We start from the raw sequence: 22,678 nt of genomic DNA on the forward strand, positions 1-22,678 counted from the left end.
TCAGTCTCCCCGTCTCTGAGACTGTTTGTGTTTTCCGCTGCCAGTAAACAAACATGTCGGCGCTGCCGGAGTCTCCGAGGCGCGTCGACGATGACGCGTTTAGCTTTTCACCACTTACCTCATTGTTTAAGTGTTTCTCAAGGCCAGGGAAGACGTATATTAGCGTTTGTCTGCTTTTGCCTCTGGTATCCAGAGCTCAAATTAAGGCTGTTTGTTTATTTGTGTCTTATTCCATAGAACAGGATGGGAATTTCAAGAAACAGAAGCTGTTCAGAGTTTTATACTTTCATATTTAAGTGTTTAGAGAAGATAATAGAATAGCATAGAACAAAAAGGAATGGAATAAGCAATTGGGATAATATTGCTGAAAAACATATGATAAAACGTTTCATATCAGTCGATATTGATCATTACTGATTAGTTTTTTGTTTTAAATATTTGAAATTCTGTCAAACTGGTGAAGTGACCTTTCCTGTTTTATCCAGTTTTCACTTCACGCCGTTATTTTTTAGTTTTAAGCAGTTATGAGGCAAAACCTTAAACTGCTGCTGCCCCAGTTACCCAGCCGGCTGTTGCTAGGTAACCAAAGAATGAGTTGCTAGGTAACAAAGAGTGAGTGAGCTATTTGATTCCACAAACCTTGCTTAGCTAGTAGCGTTGAGAGGTTGAGTAGTTAAATCTTTCCTTTGCCTACATCTCCCAGAATGCTGTGCAGTTCTGGATCATAGTTAAGTGAATATTCAATGAAATGTATTGTCTACTGATACTAATCACATGTTTATTGCAATATATGTTGCTATTGATTTATTGGCGTGTCTTAAGAAATGACAGTTTTGAACAGATGATCTTGATTAGAAATGGCTCCTAAAGACGTTCATGATGTGTAGATCAGCAGTAGATCTACAAATGTTCTTATGTCTTAAGTGAAGTCATTTAATCTTCACATTGTTTCACATTGTTCTGATTCAGGTCAGTCTACCAAATCCTTTTTTATGCTGCCAGCAACAGTTGGTCATAATCAATAATAAAAAAAGTCAGGATTTTATCAAGTTAAATGAAATTCTGCACCACAAATTGAAAACAATATTCATGTTATTGAAAGTTGTCGAAGATTATAAAGTTTTGGTTTTAAAATCTTAAAGTCTGTGAAAGATTTTTTTTTTTTTTTTTTATATCATTGATCTGGATCAAATTCCTGATTGATTCACTTCAAACATCATGTTTGAATTTAAGTGTTCATCTCTCACAGATTAAAGTAATGATAGAAATATGATTCTGGTGAGTTTCTTGGAGGTTAAAGGTCACCTCCTCCTGGCTGTGTTTGCTGTTGATTTGGAGATTTTGGGAGGATGACATTGCAGCAGCAGTAGCCTGATCCACCCAGACTGTGGTGGTTTGATTCAAACGGCCTCTAGATGTCACTAAAGGTCCAGTTTTATCATGCATCTGTCTTCCTCTATAGTCATTCTTATAAGCCCGAGTTACACTTTAGCTCAGGGGTGTCCAAAGTGCGGCCCGGGGGCCATTTGTTGCCCTTTTACTGATTTTGTACGGCCCCCAACTGAAGTTCAAGAGTGACTTAAATTCAACCAGTCCAGCACAGGTGGTTGATGTAGATACATTTTTATATTTTTAATGAGGGTAAAATTATTACAGACTTAATTTTCATGCAATGGAAAAAGTTGAGTGCAGCTTTTCAGAACCAAGCTTTCACAATAAGTAGAAAAGCTGACTTTGCTGCAACAGAATCATCTTAATTCACAATAGAAAAAAAAGAGAAATTAGATAAAACAAGGCCTAATATAATTTATTTTATACACCATATACAGTGATGGGAAAGAAGGTTAGGTTTATATATAATAAAACATCATTAATCTTTAGAATTTTATTACACATACACAACCTACATACAGACTATTTGTTGTATTTTCTTTATTGTTTTATTTCCAAACTTTCCAGTCAGCTTTAACATTTTTTAACACATAAACAACTGCCGTAGCGTTGAAAATGATAAACAAATATAGATTTACGTCACACTGTGTCTTGAAATAATCTTGGAAAGTTTTGGATGCACATTAACTACTTTTTCAAACTATGTATTTATTTCTGTTGTCATCGCCAATTTTGGCAGGATCAGTCCTCCATATATTTTGGGTCTTCATGTCAGAGTTTATCCTCTTATGAATGAAAAGGTGTGTTTTATTTTCCACCTGATGATGATGATGTCTTCAGTACAGAATATGCTGCGCTGGTCGCTAACCATCAACCCCAGGTTGACCTTTAGATGAGGGACCGCAGCTTGACAATCCACCTCAGCCACCGAGGAAGCTAACCGCTAATTATGAAGCAACAGAGCTGATGCTGATTCTGGGATTATCTCGTCACATAATCAGTGCTGGGGACGTTCTCCCTCCTCCTCGTCTCGTTTGTTTCGCCCTTCTTCTCCAAACTCTTCCTCTCGTTCTCTCAGACAGCATGTCTCTGTGGTGTGCTCTGTTCCAAATTAGCCCCGACTCTCCGAATCCAGCCGTCGTTACGACTCCCTCAACCGAGGATGTGAAAATAAATGGATCTGGAGAGAAGGGGAAAAAGAGGAGAGTGAACGGGTTACAATGGGGCTATTGTCTGCTGCCACGGGGCCATAGAAGAGAGAGGGAAGGAAGAAGTGGATGCTGAGGAAAAAACGGTCTGGGAGCTAATGAGTGGGATGAGAAAGGAAAAAGTAAATGGGGAGCAGAGGGATGAATAAATGTGGAAAAAAAGAGGCTGAAATGTCAGGTAGCTGTTTTTGATGAGGAGTCAAACACCTGGAGGAGAGCAGAAATTACACCTTAAAGGTGAAACAAAGTTTATTTCTGTAGCAACAAGGCAGTTCAAAGTGCTTTACATCATAAAAATATAATACAGTAATTATGAAACAGGCAAACATTTTGCCAAATCAAGCAAAATATTTATTAAATATGTTGATCAATGTTCCACTTACTACTAATCAGAAGCAACCAATCAGGTGGGTTTTTAGTCTTGACTTAAAGGAACTCGGTGTTTTTGCTGTTTTCTGGAAGTTTGTTCCAGATTTGTGGTGCATAGAAGCTGAATGCTGCTTCTCCATTTTTGGTTCTGGTTCCAGGGATACAGAGCAGAACCAGAACCAAAAGACCTGAGAGTCTGGAAGGTTGATACATTAGAGTCTACTTTAAAATTCAGGTGATGTGCTCCATCTTCCTGGTTTTAGTCAGAACGCCAGCAGCAGCGTTCTGGATCTGCGGCAGCTGGAGCATTGATTTATTTATTTATTTGTTTGTAGGCAGATCTGTGAGGACACTGTCGCAGTAATCAATTCGACTTGAAATAAATGCATGGATGAGTTTCTCTAGATCTTACTGAGACTTTAGTCCTCTAATCCTAGAAATGTTCCACAGGTGATAGAAGGCCGACTTTGTAACCGTCTTTATGTGACTCTAAAGGCTCAGGGTCAAAGAAACCAAGAAAAATGGAACAAAGGCGAAGGGAAAAGTAATAAAAGTAACATCTGAAGCAGTTTTATCCACACCTTTCTGTTATATAGCCAGTATATTTATGTCTATGTTTAAAAACAGAAATGTTTTAAATCACTGTTTTCTGTATTGGATTGATGTTGGCCGATACTAAACGTCAGATATTGGAACTGGTATTGGAAGTGAAAAAAGTGGATTGTTGAATCCATCTTGTACAAAATGGATCAGAAGATCATTGTAGGTGCAAAATAAAACACGAAAAAGGATCTTTCAAGATTGTCTTCGTATCAGACAGGCCCACAGTTTCAACCTATTTTGGTTGATTTGCTTTTGAATAAAATTATAACACTGAGTTCTGTCCAATCTCTCCAACACTGGATTTGAATCTACTGATTAACAAATCAAATGTTCCTGAATCATCTTTCATCAAAGAACCCAAGGCGGGACTGAGAGGTGAGAGTAGGATGGGACTGAAATCATGACAAAATGCAGTAAAAATGGAAAAATATTCAGTGGAAATACAGAAAGCTGAAGCTTTTCCTCATCATTTAACATTTCTGTCTTTCATCTCATCACATTTCCACGAGTCTTAGAACCTGTTGTCTCTCCTCCACCTCCTCTCTGCCTCCTTTATTTTCCCGTCTCCTCCCGTTTTTCCTGCTCCAGAGACAGACGGGTCCAGAGCTTTTGCTCCTTCGTCCTAACGGGAAACAGATTGCAGGGCCTGTGAAGTGGAGGAAGATGGATTACCTGTATCTAGTTACCGAACACACACGTGTGTGTGTGTGTGCGCGTGCCGCGTCGGTGTATCGAACCATCACAAGGAAGGAGAAAATGTACCGTTGTGGGTTGCTGTGTCACTCTGCTCAGCAGTGGCATCACGCTGCATTATTTCTGACAAACGGACCAAACGTTTCAGCTCCTCGTCTGCTAAATAGTAGCAGCACCGGCTTTTGACCTCGACTATTACTGGCTAAGCTGCACAAACATTGCTAATTAGCCAATTAAACGAGGGCATAACAACAACATAAACGACCTCTGCAGCCATTTTTCATCCGTCTCAGATTTCTGTTTCCAACACATGGAGCTTCCTGACAGTTTGAGGAAGAAATTAAATCACCTGGAGAAGAAAAGCAGGATTTTCTTTACATTTAAGAAAAGACAAAGTAACTGATTTGCAAAATTTGCAATGTTTTCAGATTGAGATTAATGTCTAATTCTTCACAACACAATGTTTCCAGTAGGTACGTCGCAGTCAGGATGTTTTCAGTCTTAATGTAGAACTGAATCATTCAGGATTAAAATTTCCAAGTCATTAAAATCACAGTTACATCCACATTTCAAAACATTTTTAAAAAGTATATTTAATCGAGGACAGCACAGTAAACAATGTTGCATGTTAAAAACAAAGCAATTGGCTAATTTACAAACCCAGTCCTTGGACATTTTTAAAGAGTGCGTGGATATAATTGGATCTTTTTCTATGCTTGTCATTCCTAAAACGTTTAATCATAACGGATCAATTATTGAAATAATCAACAACTGTATTAGTAATCGATTAACTGTGGAGAATACAGCCTCTAAAACACAACATTTTCTGAAAGAGCAACACACTCAGAGCAGCGGTTGATCAAAAACTGTTTGTAAAATATCTACATTTTCCATTTAAGATAAAACGAGTGTGTAAATATGCTCTACCCAGAAAACCTGAAGTGGCATAGTTTTAGATTCACCTGGTTCAAATTCTGTTAAAATAGAAAAAAAATCTGTTAAACCCATTTCCAGGTTATTGCATTTTAAGTAATAACATTTTTGTATTAAATTCTACAGATTAAATGAGAAATCTGTAGAATTTGCCATTTTTTATCTGATAAATTTTTAGAACGATCAATTTATTAAATAATTGTTAGTTGCAGCCTTAAAGGAATGCTATGTTTTTAAGTTTTCTTCAATAAAATGTTTGTTGTGTTACTTTGGAAAAGGAATTGAAGCTATGTTTCATTTGTATCTTTTACTTTATTTGTTTAAAAAAGGCTTAAATGAAAAATGATTAATTGTTTAACTATAATATGTGATTACTAAAATAATTGTTAGTTGCATCCCTGAGGTAATGATCCGGTTTGGACTGATTTGTAATATTTCAAATTAAATACGACTGGGCTCAGTTTTACTACAAAAACAACATACAAAGATAGAATAACTCTAAGGTGAGAGTTTTCTCGTTTTATTTTTAAGTCTGATCCTCTTTTATTGGTTTGCTTTTTTTTAAATCAATGAGGCAACAGTCACAGGAAAATGCTCCCTTTTTTCCGTACAAGTGGAACGATCCTCTGCAGAACAATGATCCAGGTTTATGTGTCTGTCTTTTGTCATTACAGAAATAATACCTTCTAAAAATATAAATTAAAAAGGGAAACTGTGGTCAGGAATCAACGAGCGCTCGTATCCAAAACAGCATAAAAACACAAATAATACATTTTCAAATATTCAACCTATTAATTTGATATTTTTCTCGCTCTTTTTGTTTTTATTTTTATCTTGAACCAGCGTTAATCATATTCCCACGCTGAGCTTCCGACCTCCCCCATTGTGGCCAAAACATTTTTTTTATTTTTGATTCTGTGGGAAAACCCTTGGAGATGTGAGGGCATCTTTCCATCCACGCCCAGACGGGCTTCAGCTCCTTTTGAACATGGCTTCCTTTGCTCGCCGGCGCCGGCACGTAGGCTACGCTTCACTCTGCCGAAGGGGACGTCGACGAACACGCCAGGGACCTGGAGCGGCTCGGTTCGGGCCGCTAATGACAGCCATGATGAGAAAAACTGGTGTGCACGCAAGACCCGGAAGAACACGGCATGCTGGAAGAATAACAATGCCATCTTTGATCTGATGCCCACATGCGGGCGGTCGCACAATCACAAGGTAAATGAGTCATAAAAGACAATAAGTGCAAAGAAAATCAGTGGAAAGCGCTCCGAACAGGAGGGGGAACATCTCCAAGCGCCAAACAAACTCAGGTTCTCCAAAAACTTAAACTTGGAAATTAGAGGAAACAGTACAACGTCGACTTGAATCGGGTTTTGCTTTCAAATGCAAATTAACATAATCAGACGTGAAAAGAGGCAGAGAAGGAGAACGTCTCTGAAGACGTCAGCATCGACGTCAAGAAGATCCACTTAGCGCTTCGGCTCGCCTCTTGCATTCCTCGGCAGGTGTGCTCGGCACACTGTTGACGCACTCGCCGAGCGCCTGTTCAAACCGGCCGCACAAAGGCGGGCTGTTCTGCCAGGGGAGCCCGCTTAGAGTCGGCCTTTCTTCAGGGGAAGCCTTTCGATGTGGTGCTTGAAGCACAAGTGCAGGACTGTGCGTCACAAGAAACATTTTGGACAGGGGGTAAATGGGGAGAAAGAATAGAAGTGAAAGTGGTCAAAAAAAAGAAGAGAGGGTGCAAGAAGCGGTCAGATGTGCGCGTCTAGACGCTCTCCAAATTCTTCAAGCAAATATGAAGGTAAAACCAGAAGGCAGATGGGAGGATTTACTGGGAAATCTCCAACAAGCTGCCATTTTTGTATCAAATCCGTGAAATTACCATTAGAAACTGTAGCAAAACTGCAGCAGTTACTTCACTGGTGACTGGTTTACAGTCAGTGTTATTAAATCTTTGCTTACCAGCCTTGCAAAGCTACTTTACAATCACAAACTCCAATGAATCTCAAATCGGACCATTGCAAGTACCAAGCACAGCACTAGAGGCCTCACAGTTACATTTGTAGACATTAAGACGTGACACGCTGTAGAAATCCTCTCTGTTATAGATAGACATTAGATATTGACTAAAAAACTGCAAAATTATGAAGTTTTCAGCTGAATAGGAACCTGCATGCATCATAGTGCTGCAAAGTAGTTAAATGATCATAATCGGGATTAAAAGATCAGTTTAGTTGGCCAAAAGAACCAAAAACCAACCAACAGGACAACCAGTTTAATTTGGTTTTTAAACACCCACATTTTCAATATCACTTCTTGATTATTTCCTTTGGAAAATTATAATAATTTCTTAATGTGTGACTAACAAAATGTAATGTTTATTGCTTGCTTCATAATTGGCTACTAATTTTTTTTTTTTTTTTATGATGTAAAGCACTTTGAACTGCCTTGTTGCTCAAATATTCCATACAAATAAACTTGACTTGACCGTTCAACCCAAAGAGGGAAGCACTGAGATGGTTTTAGGCCAAACATTGCAGAAATAAATACATTTGAATGTAACATTATAGCCTGACTCTGGTTTTATCAGGGTAAAGTGTGAAAGGTAACGGTTAGTGCAGGTCTAACATGTGATCTGTTTCTGCTTTTAAGTCTAATTTTATTCACTGACTCATCGTCCTTCCTGCTCTCTCCTTCCTGTCTTTTTTAAAATCTCCCTGGTGTTTTCTCACGTTTGGAGCAACAAGGCCTCCAGTACAAAACACTTGGTCTCCATCTGCAAACTCGTTATTTTTATGTAAGACTCGTGGTTCTTTTTATGTACGACTCTTAGCGTCTGAATCCTCGTTTGTTTTGTCGCCGTGTTTTATTTTTTGTGCAGTTTTGCTGAACAGATGCGGTGCAGCTTCTGCGGAGACGGTGTGTCATTGTTGTCAGCTAACATCTGGTTTTGGTGTCAGACTCTGAGAATCAAAGAACCTCCATCGGTTCGCTCTGAAGTCGAGCCAAAGAGCCTCCCGCTTCTCCTCCGCGCGACTTGAAAAGCTTTCTGGGAAATGTAGGAAGTAACTGGAACAGACAGAAACAATGCAGGTCGGCCGGTCCCAGGGAACAAGAAAGAGGGAACCGGTTTCTGAGAGCGAGGTTTGACCCCGGTGACCTTCTGCTGCGTGTTTCTGTTCAGGCTCAGCTGCAGCGCTCGCTGGACAGCTCCGTCACCCTGCAGCCCAGGGCTCTGATTGGCCGGCGCGGCAGGAAGGAGGCGGCGATGGTAACGGAGAGCAGCGGAGAGGGCAGCAGCCCCCTGTCTGAGCAGGACTCTGGCATTCTGGACGTGGAGGATGAAGAGGAGGAAGATGTGAGCATGACGGCACCACAGACACATCCACATCCAGCTGTGATCTGATCCTGACAGGTTCATGTTTAAAACCAGAAGCATCACAAATGAGATAATTAAGCAGCTTTTTAAAATCCTTGTTCACAAATCTCAACATATTAATAAGGATTTCCCTCCTTCACTTTCTTCTTCTGTTGCTTTTCTTTTAACATCACTATTTATTTATTTAATTTGTTTTTTAATTGATTTATAAAATTAGATTTTAATTACTAAATGTATTTTAAATAATTACATCATTTTCAGTTGGATAATTTGTTTTTTTATTGATTTAATTAAATTATTTTTGGCTAGTTAGTTAGTTCACTGATTAATAACATTTATTAATTTTAATTTTATAATTGAAAATCATTGTGCGAATATTTGAAATTAAACGCGTGTAGGAGAAAAAACATTTTAGATTAAAACATATTATGACTTTTTTGTTCTTTTTGCAAAATATTTACTTTTATTCAAAGGTTATTTTAAAAATATAATTTTCCCTATGAAACTAGAGTTTAAACTGTTGGATACAGTTTTAAGTTAAATATTTTGCAGGGTTTTCATAGATAAAAAAAAACATACTTTCAAAATTAATTAGATGTTTTCAAAGCTTGAATCAGTTTGAGAGATTTATTAAAAATACAGAATTAATTTAAGTACGATCTCTGATCAATTCCTTCCACTGACGATGTTCAGAGCCGAAGCGTTCCACCTTTTATATACCTGTCACTGTCTGCACACCTTGTCCACCTTAACAATCATCAAACCTGACCTGTTTGGAGTCAATCTGACGATCCGATCCCGTTTTTCTTTTTCAGTGAGAATGAAATTACCTGCAGATTACAGTCATGATCTGCTGCCCTCTGGTTTTCATGTGTGTATGTCAGATGTTTTCATCACACACAGAAATACAATAGCAATCATATTCTGAGTAACAAAAGCTTTTATTGACAGTTAGAATGAATTAATGCAGCAACTTAATATTTGCAGTGTTGATCCCTCTTCTTCAGGACCTCTGCAATTCTCCCTGGCCTGCTCTCAATCAACTTCTGGACCAAATCCTGACTGATGGCAGTCCATTCAGCACAATCAATGCTTACATTTAGTCAGAATTCCTAGGTTTTTGTTTGTCCACCCGTCTCTTGATGATTGACCACAAGTTTTCAATGGGATTAAGATCTGGGGAGTTTCCAGGCCATGGACCCAAAATCTCTGTTTTGTTCCCTGAGCCAGTTAGTTATCACCTTTGCTTTATGGCAAGTTGCTCCATCATGCTGGAAAAGGCATTGTTCATCACCAAACTGCTCTTGGACGGTTGGGAGAAGTTGCTCTCGGAGGACATTCTGGTACCATTCTTTATTCATGGCTGTGTTTTTAGGCCAGACTGTGAGAGAGCCGACTCCCTTGGCTGAGAAGCAACCCCACACATGAATGGTTTCAGGATGCTTTACATGAGACAAGACTGGTGGTGGCGCTCACCTCGTCTTCTCCCAACAAGCTGTTTTTGCAGATGTCCCAAACAATCGGAAAGGGGATTCATCAGAGAAAATGACTTTACCCCAGTCCTCAGCAGTCCACTCCCTGTACCTTTTGCAGATTATCAGTCTGTCCCTGATGCTTTTCCTGGAGAGAAGTGGCTTCTTTGCTGCCCTCCTTGAGACCAGGCCTTGCTCCAAAAGTCTCAGCCTCACAGTGCGTGCAGATGCACTCACACCTGAGCAAGCTCTGCACTGCTGGTAGCCCGATCCCGCAGCTGAAACACTTTTAAGAGACGGTCCTGGTGCTTGCTGGTCTTTCTTGGGCGCCTTGGAGCCTTTTTGGCAACAATGGAACCTCTCTCCTTGAAGTTCTTGATGATGCCATAGATTGTTGACTGAGGTGCAATCTTTTTAGCTGCGATACTCGTCCCTGTTGGGACATTTTTGTGCAGTGCAATGGTGACTGCACGTGTTTCTTTAGAGAAAGAAACAATGATGCCAAGCACCAGCCTCTTTTTAAAGTGTCCAGTGGTGTCATTCTTACTTAATCATGACAGATTGATCTCCAGCCCCGTCCTCATCAACACCCACACCTGTGTTAATGGAGCAATCACTGAAACGATGTTAGCTGGTCCTTTTAAGACTGCAATGAAGTTGAAATGTGTTTTGGGGGATAAAGTTCATTTTCTAGGCAAATATTGACTTTGCAATTAATTGCTGTTAAGCTGATCACTCTTTATAACATTCTGAAGTTTATGCAAATTGCCATTATAAAAACTGAAGCTGTAGACTTTGTAAAAATGTACATTTGAATCATTCTCAAAACTTTTGGTCATGACTGTACATGCATTTCAGACCAAACCGTGAAGTTTTCCCATTCTTTGATTCTTCTGTATTTGGTATGTTGTTGCCAGAGCAGAAATGTCCATCCAAGTTTAAACAGTAAAAGATGGCACTTGTTGCTGCAGGAGTGCCATCTTGTCCCGGCGGCTCTCTGACCTGTTGTTGGTCGTCCCTCGCCGGATCAGAGTTCCTCTGTTGTTCCCACTTGAGGAAAGCCAAGTACAATGCAGCTGAACTTGTCACCCCCTGCCCGCCCTGCGCTGGCACTCGTGTTCAGGTCTCTGTGGCTTATTGACGTCCTGTAAACTTGACTCAACCTTCTTCGTGTGAAGACCTTCTGTCGAACAAAGGCCTGACCCCGCAGTCGTCAGGGTTACAACCGTTTTGGCGCCAGCGGCCTTCAGAAATGCCAACCACCAGCCCGTCTTCCCCTTCCCTTCATTTAATGACTCTTATTTCTGTTTTACTCTTCTTTTTTTAAAGCTGCTTTTATTATTCGACATCAAAGCATCTTTTCAACACCTTCAACTTTTGTCTCTCTTTTATCTCCCTGAATTTATTTACCCGATTTTGTTTCAGTTCTTTGTATTTTACAGAAAACACAACAGCCAGACCCCCAAGAACATTTTATTTAATTGCACAGCTGTGTAAATGTCCAGAAACAGAAAATAATACAGCAAAACTGCCTATAGGTTGTTTTTGTTACCTTTTTATTTAATTTTTAATTAAGTGGGACACTTTAATCGTCACAGCTGGTAAAATTTAGTAAAAAATTAATCATTTTTCTGTATTTTGCTTCTTATTTAGCTACAACTGTAACAGTTTGGTGTCATTTGTGTTTCCCTGTTTCTTGAGGATTAAAGATGGTAAATGTTTGTGTAACCTGTGCAGGTCCCAGGAGCTCAGGACCTGGTGGATTTCTCCCCAGTCTACCGCTGCCTCCACATCTACACTGTGCTGGTGAGTCGTTCCTCTTTATGTTTCCTCTCCTTCCTACAAACTAAATGACACTGAACGCATTTCCACCTTTGCTCTTAACTCACCTGTGATCTCGTTCTCACCTGTTCTGGTCTTTAAATCTGCAGAATGAATGAAGTCAAATGACTTTATGCTGTTCTGGTGCCACGTTAGATCAACCAATCACCAACCTACAGACTGCACTTAATATTTTTGAACATAACTTGGCCACTTTAAAATTGCGGTTATGTTCTAAGAAAGCTAAACTGATTACCTTTCTGTGATTAAAATAAAATTCCAGCTGTTCATAATCTTACACTTATAGAAACTGATGTAGTGTCACATTACAAAATACTTTAATATAATCATCGGTCTGTTTATTGGTCTTTTACTTTGCATATTCAAAATTTGGTAAAGGAGTTTAAATTGAGATTCATTACAAATTAAACATTTTTTACTCATCGTTCTTTACTGTACTCCAGGATTTGTTGGTTTTGTCTTTTTATTCAACGTTGGAGTCACCATCACCTTTTATTACTTATAAGGCATTATTAGTAAGACTACTTCCTCCCTACTTTATTTCCGTTATTCATCAGAAATCTTTGCGGTGGTGTCACCTGCGTTCACCAGACTTTCTTTATTCCTAGAGTCTGTGGTATATATATATATATATAAACTTTCCATTTTGCAGCACTGCAGGTTTAGTCTCATTTTATTTCTTCCAGTGTTGCCTGTTATTTTTCCTGGTTAAGTACAAGTCGAAAAACTGTTGGTTGTGTCTGATTCGTCAGTGTGACCAGGTGTTACTCCGGTGCATCAGATTCATTGAGTCTGACGACGTATTTGCAACCAGCAGGAGGTTTCTGTGGTGTTCTCCGAGGCCTCCAGGCTCAGGCCTGGCTCCGCTCCAGCCTGGCTGCGTGTCTCTTCTCAGTCTGAGCGAAAGCGACGCGGGTGGAGGTGTTGACTGGGCCACGGCGGGGTCAGCTGCACATTACTGGGTCTGACTGAGCGTGTTTGTGTGTTGGGGTTGTGACCGGGCCAGCTCGGCCACGGGGTCGGCTTTTCTGTGCACTGAGAGTTTTTTGTGTGGTTGGGGGGGGCTTCGGAGGGGGACTGACAGGAAGTGCATGAACTTTGACAGGAAGGAGAACGATGGAGGGAGTAAAGGAAAGCAGAATCAGGGTGAGAGAAAGGGTACGAAGGAAGAGATGATGGAGGGAGCGCAGGAGTAGAAGCTCCTGGGAAAACTGGCCAATCAGGAGACGTTTGACCAGGTTTAGACAGGTGATAGTGTGAACATTTCTAAAGTGAAGAAGGACAAGAATTTATTAAAGCTGAACTTTTTCTTTGTTTATTCATATTTTCATGGTGTTACAGTTGTTGCCATTGGCCGGTTTTAACAACTTGTTGCCAATTTGTACTTTTTTTTTGTGGAGCACCTTGCAAAAGTATTTGTACACCTTAAATTTTCCCTATTTTTGTCAGTGGATCAACACAAATACATAGTTTTAGCAATGTTTTACACATACAGATTTTAGCATCTTATGGTATTCAGCAGGGATGGAGGACTTGAGACCAGTCCTGAAATGTTCTTTCCTGGTCTTGGTTCTACCAATTTATGATGGGTAGAACCAATCCATGCCTGATTTGACCAATCTAAATTTATCATACAACTATTGTGCAATGCAAGCTGATTATTTCAGCTTGCAGATTGTATTTCAGTAGCTTAAATATCAGTGTTTTGATAATTATCAGTTTAACACCAAGTGGTTGAAGCTGAGTAGCTACTCATTGTTCTAGTTTTGGTTTTGGAAAGTTTTGAAAAGGTTTCGAAGGTCTTGGAAGGTTTGGTCTTGGTTTTAGCGGTTTGGTTTTGGTCTTGGAAGGTCTGGTTTTGGTCTTGGAAGGATTGGCCTTGGTCCCCTGAGGCCTCATTATCTCTTGTCTTTCTTGTAAAATGTCAGATTTGAGGTGTTTCAAAAAGTAACTGGTGGCGAAAAACCCACAAAGACTCAGTGGTTTCACAGAGTACTGACCCAGTGAGAGGCTGAAGTCATACTTCTCTCTCTTTTTAGGATTTTTGGAGGAATGGCTGCAGAACACCGAATAGAAAGATTACCGGAAGCTGATAAATACTCATTTGATGTACTTATCAAAAGAACCAAGATAAAAAATAAATCAATGGACGATGTAAAATCAGTAGAAGAAAAACTTTTAAGCGATGAATAAGTGGTGGTTGGAGAGGATGAAGGCCGTTGGAGGCGTAGCAGCAGAGAGTGAATCAGCTAAAGAGCGATAAGGACGGGTCAGAAGGGGAGGAATGAAGGAAGGTCGAGGGGAGGCTGAACGGGCAGAAACAGGAAAGCCAGGAAGAGAAAACAACACAGAGGGATTGAGATTAGAGAGAGGGAGGCAGCTACTGTGGGAGAAGAAGAGGAGGAAGGTGTTGAAAGGGTTGACCTGCTGACCTCTGAGGTCACCGCTCGTTTTGCCTCTCTGATGTTCCTGCTCACATTTTGGCTGTAGAAAGTGACGGAACGCTTTCATTTACTTTTCTGGGGAGTCTGGAAGAGGAATCTTCTTTCCTCTCTCTCCCCTCGCCGTTTTCCGTGCCCAAAGTCCACGTTTTTCCAGCAGTTGTTGAGCAGCGTGGAGGCCGAACAATGCGCCTTTGTTGTAGTTCATGTTGGGCAACGTGGGCCGAGTTATGATTGATGTAAACACGGCGAGCAGAGAGGGAGGGGAGGGAGGTTGACAGCGAGGCGCTTTCTTCGGAATCGGAGCCGGCCTGCTGAGGTTTTCCTTCTGGAGGAGACATCGTTCGGTTGGACTAAAGCGAAGGAAAATCGAGCACACACGAGACTTTACGGTCTTTAAAGAGACGGGGAAATGGTGCAGGTTGCTTTTTTACGATCCTCCAGTGTGGAAATGTTCAGCAAAAAGGAAAATCCATGAACGCCGAGAAGGAGCTTGGTCAAAATAAAATGTAGCTTTCAGAGTCGCCCATCGAGCTTCTTCTGATGTGATGAGAGTTACCTGAAAGTTAACAACCACACAGAGCTGCTGAAAAGTGTTTGCACCTTTTTGAAATGCCAAGTCAACCTGAATAAATACTGAAGCCCATTATTTTAGTCAGTTATCCTGGAGAAAGCATCCAAACCAGCCTGGAAGTTGAAGGAGTCGGTGGTGGTGGACGATATCGACATAACATTTTATTGCAGTATTTTGTGGTTCTATCTCGATAATGACAAATATGAATAAACTATTTACTAGCTAACTGCAGAGCCACAAACAAATTCTGTTCTTGAAAACATTCCCATTTGAAATTGACTTTTTCCACTTAAAAAACTTAAAGAAGTTTGAATTAAACTGCACATATTTTAAATCCATTCTTACATGAATGAGTCTGTCACAAAAATACATTTTGCTGGACAATAAATTGTTCCAGAAATTGTGATAAATGATAATATTGTCATTTTGAGACCATTTTCAACTAATATAATATAAATGATGTTAATTGTTATAATGGCATATTAATTCAAGTACAGCCTCTCAAAGGTCAAAAGGTGTCTAAAGAACAGTTTAAACATCCAAACTAAACAAAGCATAAACAAAATTGTATTTAAAATAATAATCATTCAGCTTTGACAAGGAAAACAGGCAAGAGAGGCAGGAAGTGCAAACTAACTACTTGCTACTGTGAGTCAAATGTTTGCATCGTCTCTCAAAATGCCAGTTTTTCCAAGACTGTTAATGAAAGCAACTCTTTAACAGCTGCTGTCTGACTGGAAATTATTGATTTCATTTCAATTTATCACAAGATTTATTGCTTATTGTGACGGGCTTACATATGAAATCCCCATTTGTATGTGACGATATTAAAACTGGTTTGATTTGAAACATGAAAGCTTTTGACAAAGAGCAAGGGAAATGTTTTTTCTTATCTATAAATTAACATTTTTATAAAGTTTCTTGCAGTAAATAAGTGAACATTTGCTGTAATGTGACCTTAAAACAGTGAGTTGTATCCACACATCTCAGCCTGTTGGATGCCATTAACCTCTCATTTTATTGGTTTTTGTCATCCTCAGTTCGTTTCAGTCTCTGCGTATCGTCTCACCTCCTTTGTTTCTGTGGCGATGCAAAGGTCACACGTCCACATCCCAGCCCAGGTTTCACCCCTCTCTGGGATCGCAGCGCCGTAAAACGAAGAGTTCACGGCCGTTTGATGCTGCTCGCTCGGTTGAATGCTCATTGTTCGGCTTAGGGTCAAACTGGGAATTAAAGAATTAAAGCACGCCGTGTTTTCATCTCACAGCATCAAACTAAACAGAGTTCAGAGATGTTATCTAGATCTCCACCAATGAGATTCATATTTTTCTACCAAATACTTTGTTTTCTTTGTAACTTCTTGCTTTCAATGGACATCTTGCAGCCAAGACTTGCTATAAAAAAAGAATATTGTTTACTTTAAGTGCAAAACGATCATGTTGACTCTTTGGTCCCTTCAGGTCAGACAAAGGCTTCTTGAGATTAATAGAAATCCTTCCTGCCCACAGAAACTCTTTGTTGAGTTAGAACATTTAATTTTCCTTTAGAACAAATTAAGTACTTTTGGTAAGACGTATTCTAGACAGACCAGCTTATTATAAATTAAATACACAGCTTTGACCATATGGACCAAATTACATTCAAATCAATAATCATTCCTGATGAACAGGGATTTTACTTTCTGTGTCAGTAAACAATGATTTGCACACTTCCGCTAATCCATCGCTGTAGCTAACGTTGAAAACATTTAGTGCAGTTAGCTTCCCCTACGTTAATTTTTCTAGATACATTCTAAGCCGATAATTTACACAGTTTTGTAAACTTTTAATTGAATGAAGTTTGACATCTGTGTTGAAGTTTTGCTTATTGACTTCTTTTTCAAGTTTGATTTATATTCATGCTCTTATTTTGAAGTCGTGACAATAGTTTTTTTTCACAATTGTAAACAGCTATTGAAACAGCTGCTAATATGCTAACAACAAAACTAACTTTTTGTCTAGTGTTGTAGCTCACTTTAAAAAATGTTTATCCCACTCAACTTTCCCCTAAATGATTTTTTCCAGATAAATTCCAAAGCGCTAATTAATGTTTTGTAAACTTTCAGTTGAATAAAGTTCAACATCTGTGTTGGAAGTTTTGGTTGTTGACTTCTTTTTCTTCAAGTAGGTGGATGTTTATATTCATGCTGTTATTCTGAAGGGTGTGTGGCGACTGTTTTACGCAAAAAACAACATCGTAGCAAAATAAAACTGACAGTAGGGAACAAGTTAGTGAAGTTAGCGCCTTAGCATTAGCTTCTGCTAAATATTCCGTAGGAGTAGTGCTTTAAAGTTAGCTCAATTAAGGCAAAAATATGTGCAACTGCAACTTTTGCTGCATAAATCAGTTGAAAAGTGGTCAGATTGTCCAAAGGAAAATAAAAGTTTATATGCTTTATTCTGTAAATGTGAGGAATTGATGCAGTAGGGACCAAGTAGACGTCAGTGAATAACCTGATCTGTATTTGTTATCACAGTGGTAACAGCTGGTGGTCCATCACAGCAGATATGTGGGAGTTTATCCGCGGTGGTCTGGTCAGGAGCGGAGGGGTTCTGTCTTTTTATCTCTGACCTCAGCAGTGACTGTAGGTCTTGGTTTCAGACCTCAAACAGAACTTCGCACAACCCACAGGGAGATAAGAGATAAACAGCTTCTGTGTAATGGAAGAAATAGATATGGAGTCATCAAGTTTACAAAAACAGATGCAGCTTCTGTCTGTGTGTTAAGGCAGTGGTTGACCTCACCGACGGTTGACCGATGAGGTCACAATCTGTTATTCACTCATTTAAAATAACTGTACTGAGGTAACTGGGTCAATGTAGCTTACCATGATAACCTGGTGATGAAGAAATCAAACCTTTCAGGGAACAACTTACAATCTTAACTGTGAAATACTAATTATTTCCTTTATCCATTTCAGGTTTGGTCAAAGCTTTCAAACTCATACACTTGCTGTGCTCTGTTTGTTCACTTTTGGTTTTTAACCCCCGTTTATGTTTTAGGGTTTGCGTGATGTGTTTGAGAACTACTACAGAAAGCAGAGGAGGAAACAGGCTCGCCTCGTACTGCAGCCGCACTCTAACATGGTACGACCCGACCTGTCACGGGCATGGAGGGCCACACACTTCTAACTGCACACACAACCCCCAACCTGCTCACTGGTACACCTAACAGACACCTTAACAAAGGTGGAAAAGTGCTTTATTTTGAAAATCATTGATGTGCTGTATTGAATTTAAACTTTTTACCATAGTGGATTAATGCTAGTCAGCATTACCTTAAGTACACAGCAGTTTGTGTGATCTCAGTTTGGAGAACCGTTTGTAATATCACACAAAGAAATCACATTTTTGTTCAAGTAACTGGAAGCAAATTTATGGCTATTCAGGGTTAAGAAAACAGCTAGTTGGGGTTAAGCTAACAGCTGACTTGAGTTGATCAAACAAGGTATATTGTCAAGGCAATCACGTTAAACCAATAAGTTGGGATGATGCTATGAAGGCTAACTGGAGTGAAGCTAAAAGTTAATTGGATTAAACAAGTTAAGTACAGATAAACTATTGTATAGCTAAAAGCTACTTGGATTGAACATGACAAATAACTTCAGATAAACTAAAGGCTAACTCAGATGAAGCTAAAGTCTAACTGAATTAACAGTTAGCTCCAGATAAACTGAAGGCTAACTAGGATGAAGCTAAAAGTTTATTCCATTGATCATAACGGCTAACATCAGATAAACTGAAGGCTATTTAGTTTATCTGTTAGCTAAAAGCTAATTGGTTTAACCATAATCGATAACTAGTTAATACAGTTATTCAAAGTCAAACTATCTCTACTCAAAACAAATTCTAGGTGCCAATTGCAAAGCTATTTTCAATCATCTTTTTTTATCTTGTAAATTAGCCTCTTAATGCTGAATGTTGATTATACTTCATTAAAGTTGGGTTTTTTAGTGATAATTTGTAACTTTTATGTGTTTCTCCTGTGCTGTCGAACCCTCTTCTGTTCCTCTTCCTTCTACTCGTCTCTAGCATGAAACCCTGGAGGGATACAGGAGGTACTTCAATCAGATTGTTGGGTGAGTCCATCCTTTATTAGCTTGCTTTTGAAAATTTTGATAAACTGAAATGAAAGTAGAACGTGTACCAGTGGCCACATGATGATTGAAATATTTGGTTTTCAAAATGTCTCGAACAAAGCAAAGCCTCTGATTGGTTTATCTTTATTTATCCTTCCTTCTGTCATCTTGATGCCTTTTCTATCCAGCTATTTATATACATATTTGGAAATTTCATAAAGCTAAGAGCTCAGTTGGCATGTTAAACACTAGAGATGTGCCGATCAGGTTTTTTTCTGCCGATACCGATCACCCATGAGGACCCATCACCGATACCGATCACATAATTATATATATATTTTTTTAATCATAAACACTACCGGTTGCATTATGTGGAAAAAAGAACCATGAATTCACCTTAATTTGGACAAAAACTTGTTTTTAATAACTTTTTCCAAGAAAAAAACAAAACGGGCATTGTGCAAATTGTAGTGCTATCGGTAATACAATCTTTAACAGACTGGTAACATATAAAGGCTCTGAAGAGGCTAAATAATGCAAAGAGCCAAAATAAAACCTCTCAACATTGCCAAAAGATTCAAGTATAAAACTTAACATTCAAAGGCAAATACAGGATCCATTACAATAAACAATCCTGAGATATTGAATGAAAACTTCCTGATAGCATGGCGGCTAGCTGATTACTGCTAGTTCTGAGTGGCTGTTTCTGACTGAGCGAGTAATTATGCAGAGCAGGGAGGAGATCGATTATTTTTTTTTAGAGATTATCTGTCTCATGTTAGGACAGCTAAAGTTTTAATACGTATGTAAAATGTATTTTTTTAGGTTAGATGCTGCAGCTTTAAGCAGAGGTTCGGTGTGAGAGTCACTACCAGGTGGAGCAGAAGCGGCGCTCCGTCTGTGAAATATTACTACCTGCAGCGGTTCAACAGCGAGATCAGAATCAGCGTCTTACATCGCAGCTCGAAGACTTAAATAATTTTGCGGGTTATTTGTTTAGCTTTCTGACCGTCATGCTAATCCGGGTGAGTGTTTGTAGCTGTGCGCTGCTTTACCTGCAATCTGATCCTCCATATGTCTTTTTTACTCCAGTGAGCCTCGATGTAGCCAAACTCCGTCAAGTATGCCATTGTTTTTATGTCGTATTAGATTTGTCGTGCATGTTGACCTGCTTCACTCCACATGCTTCAATTTTCCGCTGCAACACGCAAACTTCCCCATTCACTCAGTGCGTTATAGTTCCGCTTCGCTTAGGATTTGTTGCTGCGCGTTTGCGGAGTGTGAAGGAAAGAGGAGACCAGCTGCACAGGCAGGCTGAGAAATGAGATGCAGGTGATCGGTTTGTGTGATCGGCAACAAGAGACCGTGATCGGCGATTTACCAATCATACACTTTTTCATGGAAATCAGCCGATTATGATCGGTGGCCGATCGATTGGCACACCTCTATTAAACACTGAAGTTCATCACAGGACAGAGTCTCGTCTCTCGTTGATAAGATTCTTGTAAATAAACCACAGGAGCTATAAATCGATGTCCTTTTGGACAGACCAGAAGTGTCGGGTGATTTGAGGTTCACCCACTTCTTCTGAGTTGAGTGGGAGGTAATGTACCAGAGCTAATTTATAATCTGCAAGCAAGAGATCAAGACATTGCTGGAAACATCTGAGGTTTATTGCTGTTATGTTTTCCAAGGTTTTTCACAAAAACCCCCCCCAAAAACAAACGAGAGAAAATGTTTGAAATCGGTCAAAAAAAGTGGGCATTTTCCCGCAGCCGTCTGAAGGCAGAGAAAACTCACTGCAGCTCGTTGTGGTCTGGCGAAGCCTGAGCGGCCGACGATTTGATTGAGACGTTCTGTCAGCGCACATAAACCAAAATCACTGCAGACGCTTTGATCCGTTCAGTCGGGCATCGTGTCGGGAACGAGCCGCGACACCAAGACGTCGGCATCATGAAAAGCCTGACTGGGTGGACGCACCGTTTGCACTCAGTGCCTGGATTCATCTCTGCTGCTCTGAAAATGCAGAACAGCTGCAAAAGTATCGACGCTGATCGTTTATGGATGAAGTTTTTCTAACTTAAGGAGTTTTGTTGCAGTTTTTTGTTAGAAACTTGATTAGTTTCTGGCTAAAATAGTCACTATGTAGAATACATTTTCATGAAGTTCTCAGCAGGTAGGAGTGGGAGATTTGGCTTAGGAATACAATCTCTGATTTTTTCATACCAGATCTGATTTATTTATTTGTTTCTAAAAAAGAAATTACAGAAACTACTTTCAAAAAGTGGATTTTATTTCAATCAATTCGTTGAGTTTAACTGCAGAGTATCAGGGACAGATGATGAGATTTTTTTTGTTTAGGTGTGAACAAAAACAGTTCTCATAATTTTATCAGAATAAATTGAGAAAAATTGTTTTAATAAGAAAAATCTTTGAAAAAGGTATCCGACTTGAACAGCTCAGTTTGTGTAGATTAAAAAAATAGAAACATTTATTTACATTCATTTATAAGTTGTGCTACTGATAATAATTTGTCGCTGATGTGTCATAATATTAAGCATTTCTTTTAACTATTCTGTAAACTTATACCAAAACTTTGCAAGATGCTCAAAATTCCTCATTTATTTATGTTCCTGCTGGAGTTCTCATAAAATTACCACTTCATTCAAATATTACCACTGCTGTCTTGTAATATTTTGATTTTATTCTCTTAGTTAAAAATCAAAAGCTCCGCCTGAGCCTAATATTTTGTTGTACATTTGACCTGAATTGAAAAATCCAAATAAATAAAAGCTGTAAAACACGCTTGTCGAACAAGATGGCCGCCCTGGGCGTGCTGACATCACTCTGAACTATGGAAACCCAAAGAGTTCATTGGTGGAAAAACAAACTTAAATCAGTTTCTTGCATTATGTTCATGAAGTGTTGCCGTTTCCGACTCCGTCCAGCTTCTTCGTCGTGGAGGACCACATCCTTCACACCACCCAGGGGTTGGTCAACAGAGCCTACGTGGAGGAGCTCTGGGAGCTGGCTTTGTCCAAAATCATCGCTGCCTTGAGGACGCACTCTGTAAGACGTTTTCTGAACTGATTATCAGACATCCGATCGATTATTCTGACCAATCGGACACAGTTGATTGAGTTTTCAGCTTACACTACTGTAAACCTCTGCCTTGTAGTAGTTCAATATCGGCTGATTTTTCTAAAATATTCAGTAGAAAATGCTGCAAAAAAATCACAAACCATAAGTCCTGTTAGATACAGTAAGTTAATAACTGGTGTTATGTTTGTTCCAAGTTTACTGAGACATTTCCTCTGCAAACTAGACCAAAAATACTTGGTAAGATTTTGTGTTTTTGCAGTAAATCTAACAAAATAAAGCAAACCAGCTTTCTGAGGAACATATTTTAATTTTAACATCTGTAAATAATTTTGACCCACGTCTGTTTCTGGCGATCTTCTAAAAAACGCCCTGGCCTGTCTCTGCAGTCATACTGTGACGACCCGGACCTGGTTCTGGACCTGAAGAACCTCATCGTCCTGTTTGCCGACACTCTGCAGGTTTGTGTGCTCGCCTCTTTGTGTTCACCCGGAGAACCATGAATCTTTTCTAAAACTTGTTTTATCAGCAGTCAGTCCGTGTCCAAGTGGAC

General features: G+C 39.5%; 1 protein-coding gene across 2 annotated transcripts in view; it reads left to right on the top strand.

The window, feature by feature from the left end:
* exoc6b (exocyst complex component 6B) overlaps nt 1-22,678 on the top strand; it is an 89,927-nt gene that overhangs the window by 10,020 nt on the left and 57,229 nt on the right. For both annotated transcript variants that reach the window (XM_008435626.2, XM_008435627.2), the window contains exons 7-12: nt 8,386-8,559; nt 11,790-11,858; nt 17,951-18,034; nt 18,980-19,026; nt 21,975-22,095; nt 22,515-22,586. In XM_008435626.2, the coding sequence (XP_008433848.1) occupies nt 8,386-8,559; nt 11,790-11,858; nt 17,951-18,034; nt 18,980-19,026; nt 21,975-22,095; nt 22,515-22,586 (567 nt within the window). The remainder of the gene's footprint in view (nt 1-8,385; nt 8,560-11,789; nt 11,859-17,950; nt 18,035-18,979; nt 19,027-21,974; nt 22,096-22,514; nt 22,587-22,678) is intronic.

The sequence above is a fragment of the Poecilia reticulata genome, linkage group LG18 (genome assembly GCF_000633615.1).
Source record: "Poecilia reticulata strain Guanapo linkage group LG18, Guppy_female_1.0+MT, whole genome shotgun sequence".
NCBI classification, from domain to species: Eukaryota; Metazoa; Chordata; class Actinopteri; order Cyprinodontiformes; family Poeciliidae; genus Poecilia; species Poecilia reticulata.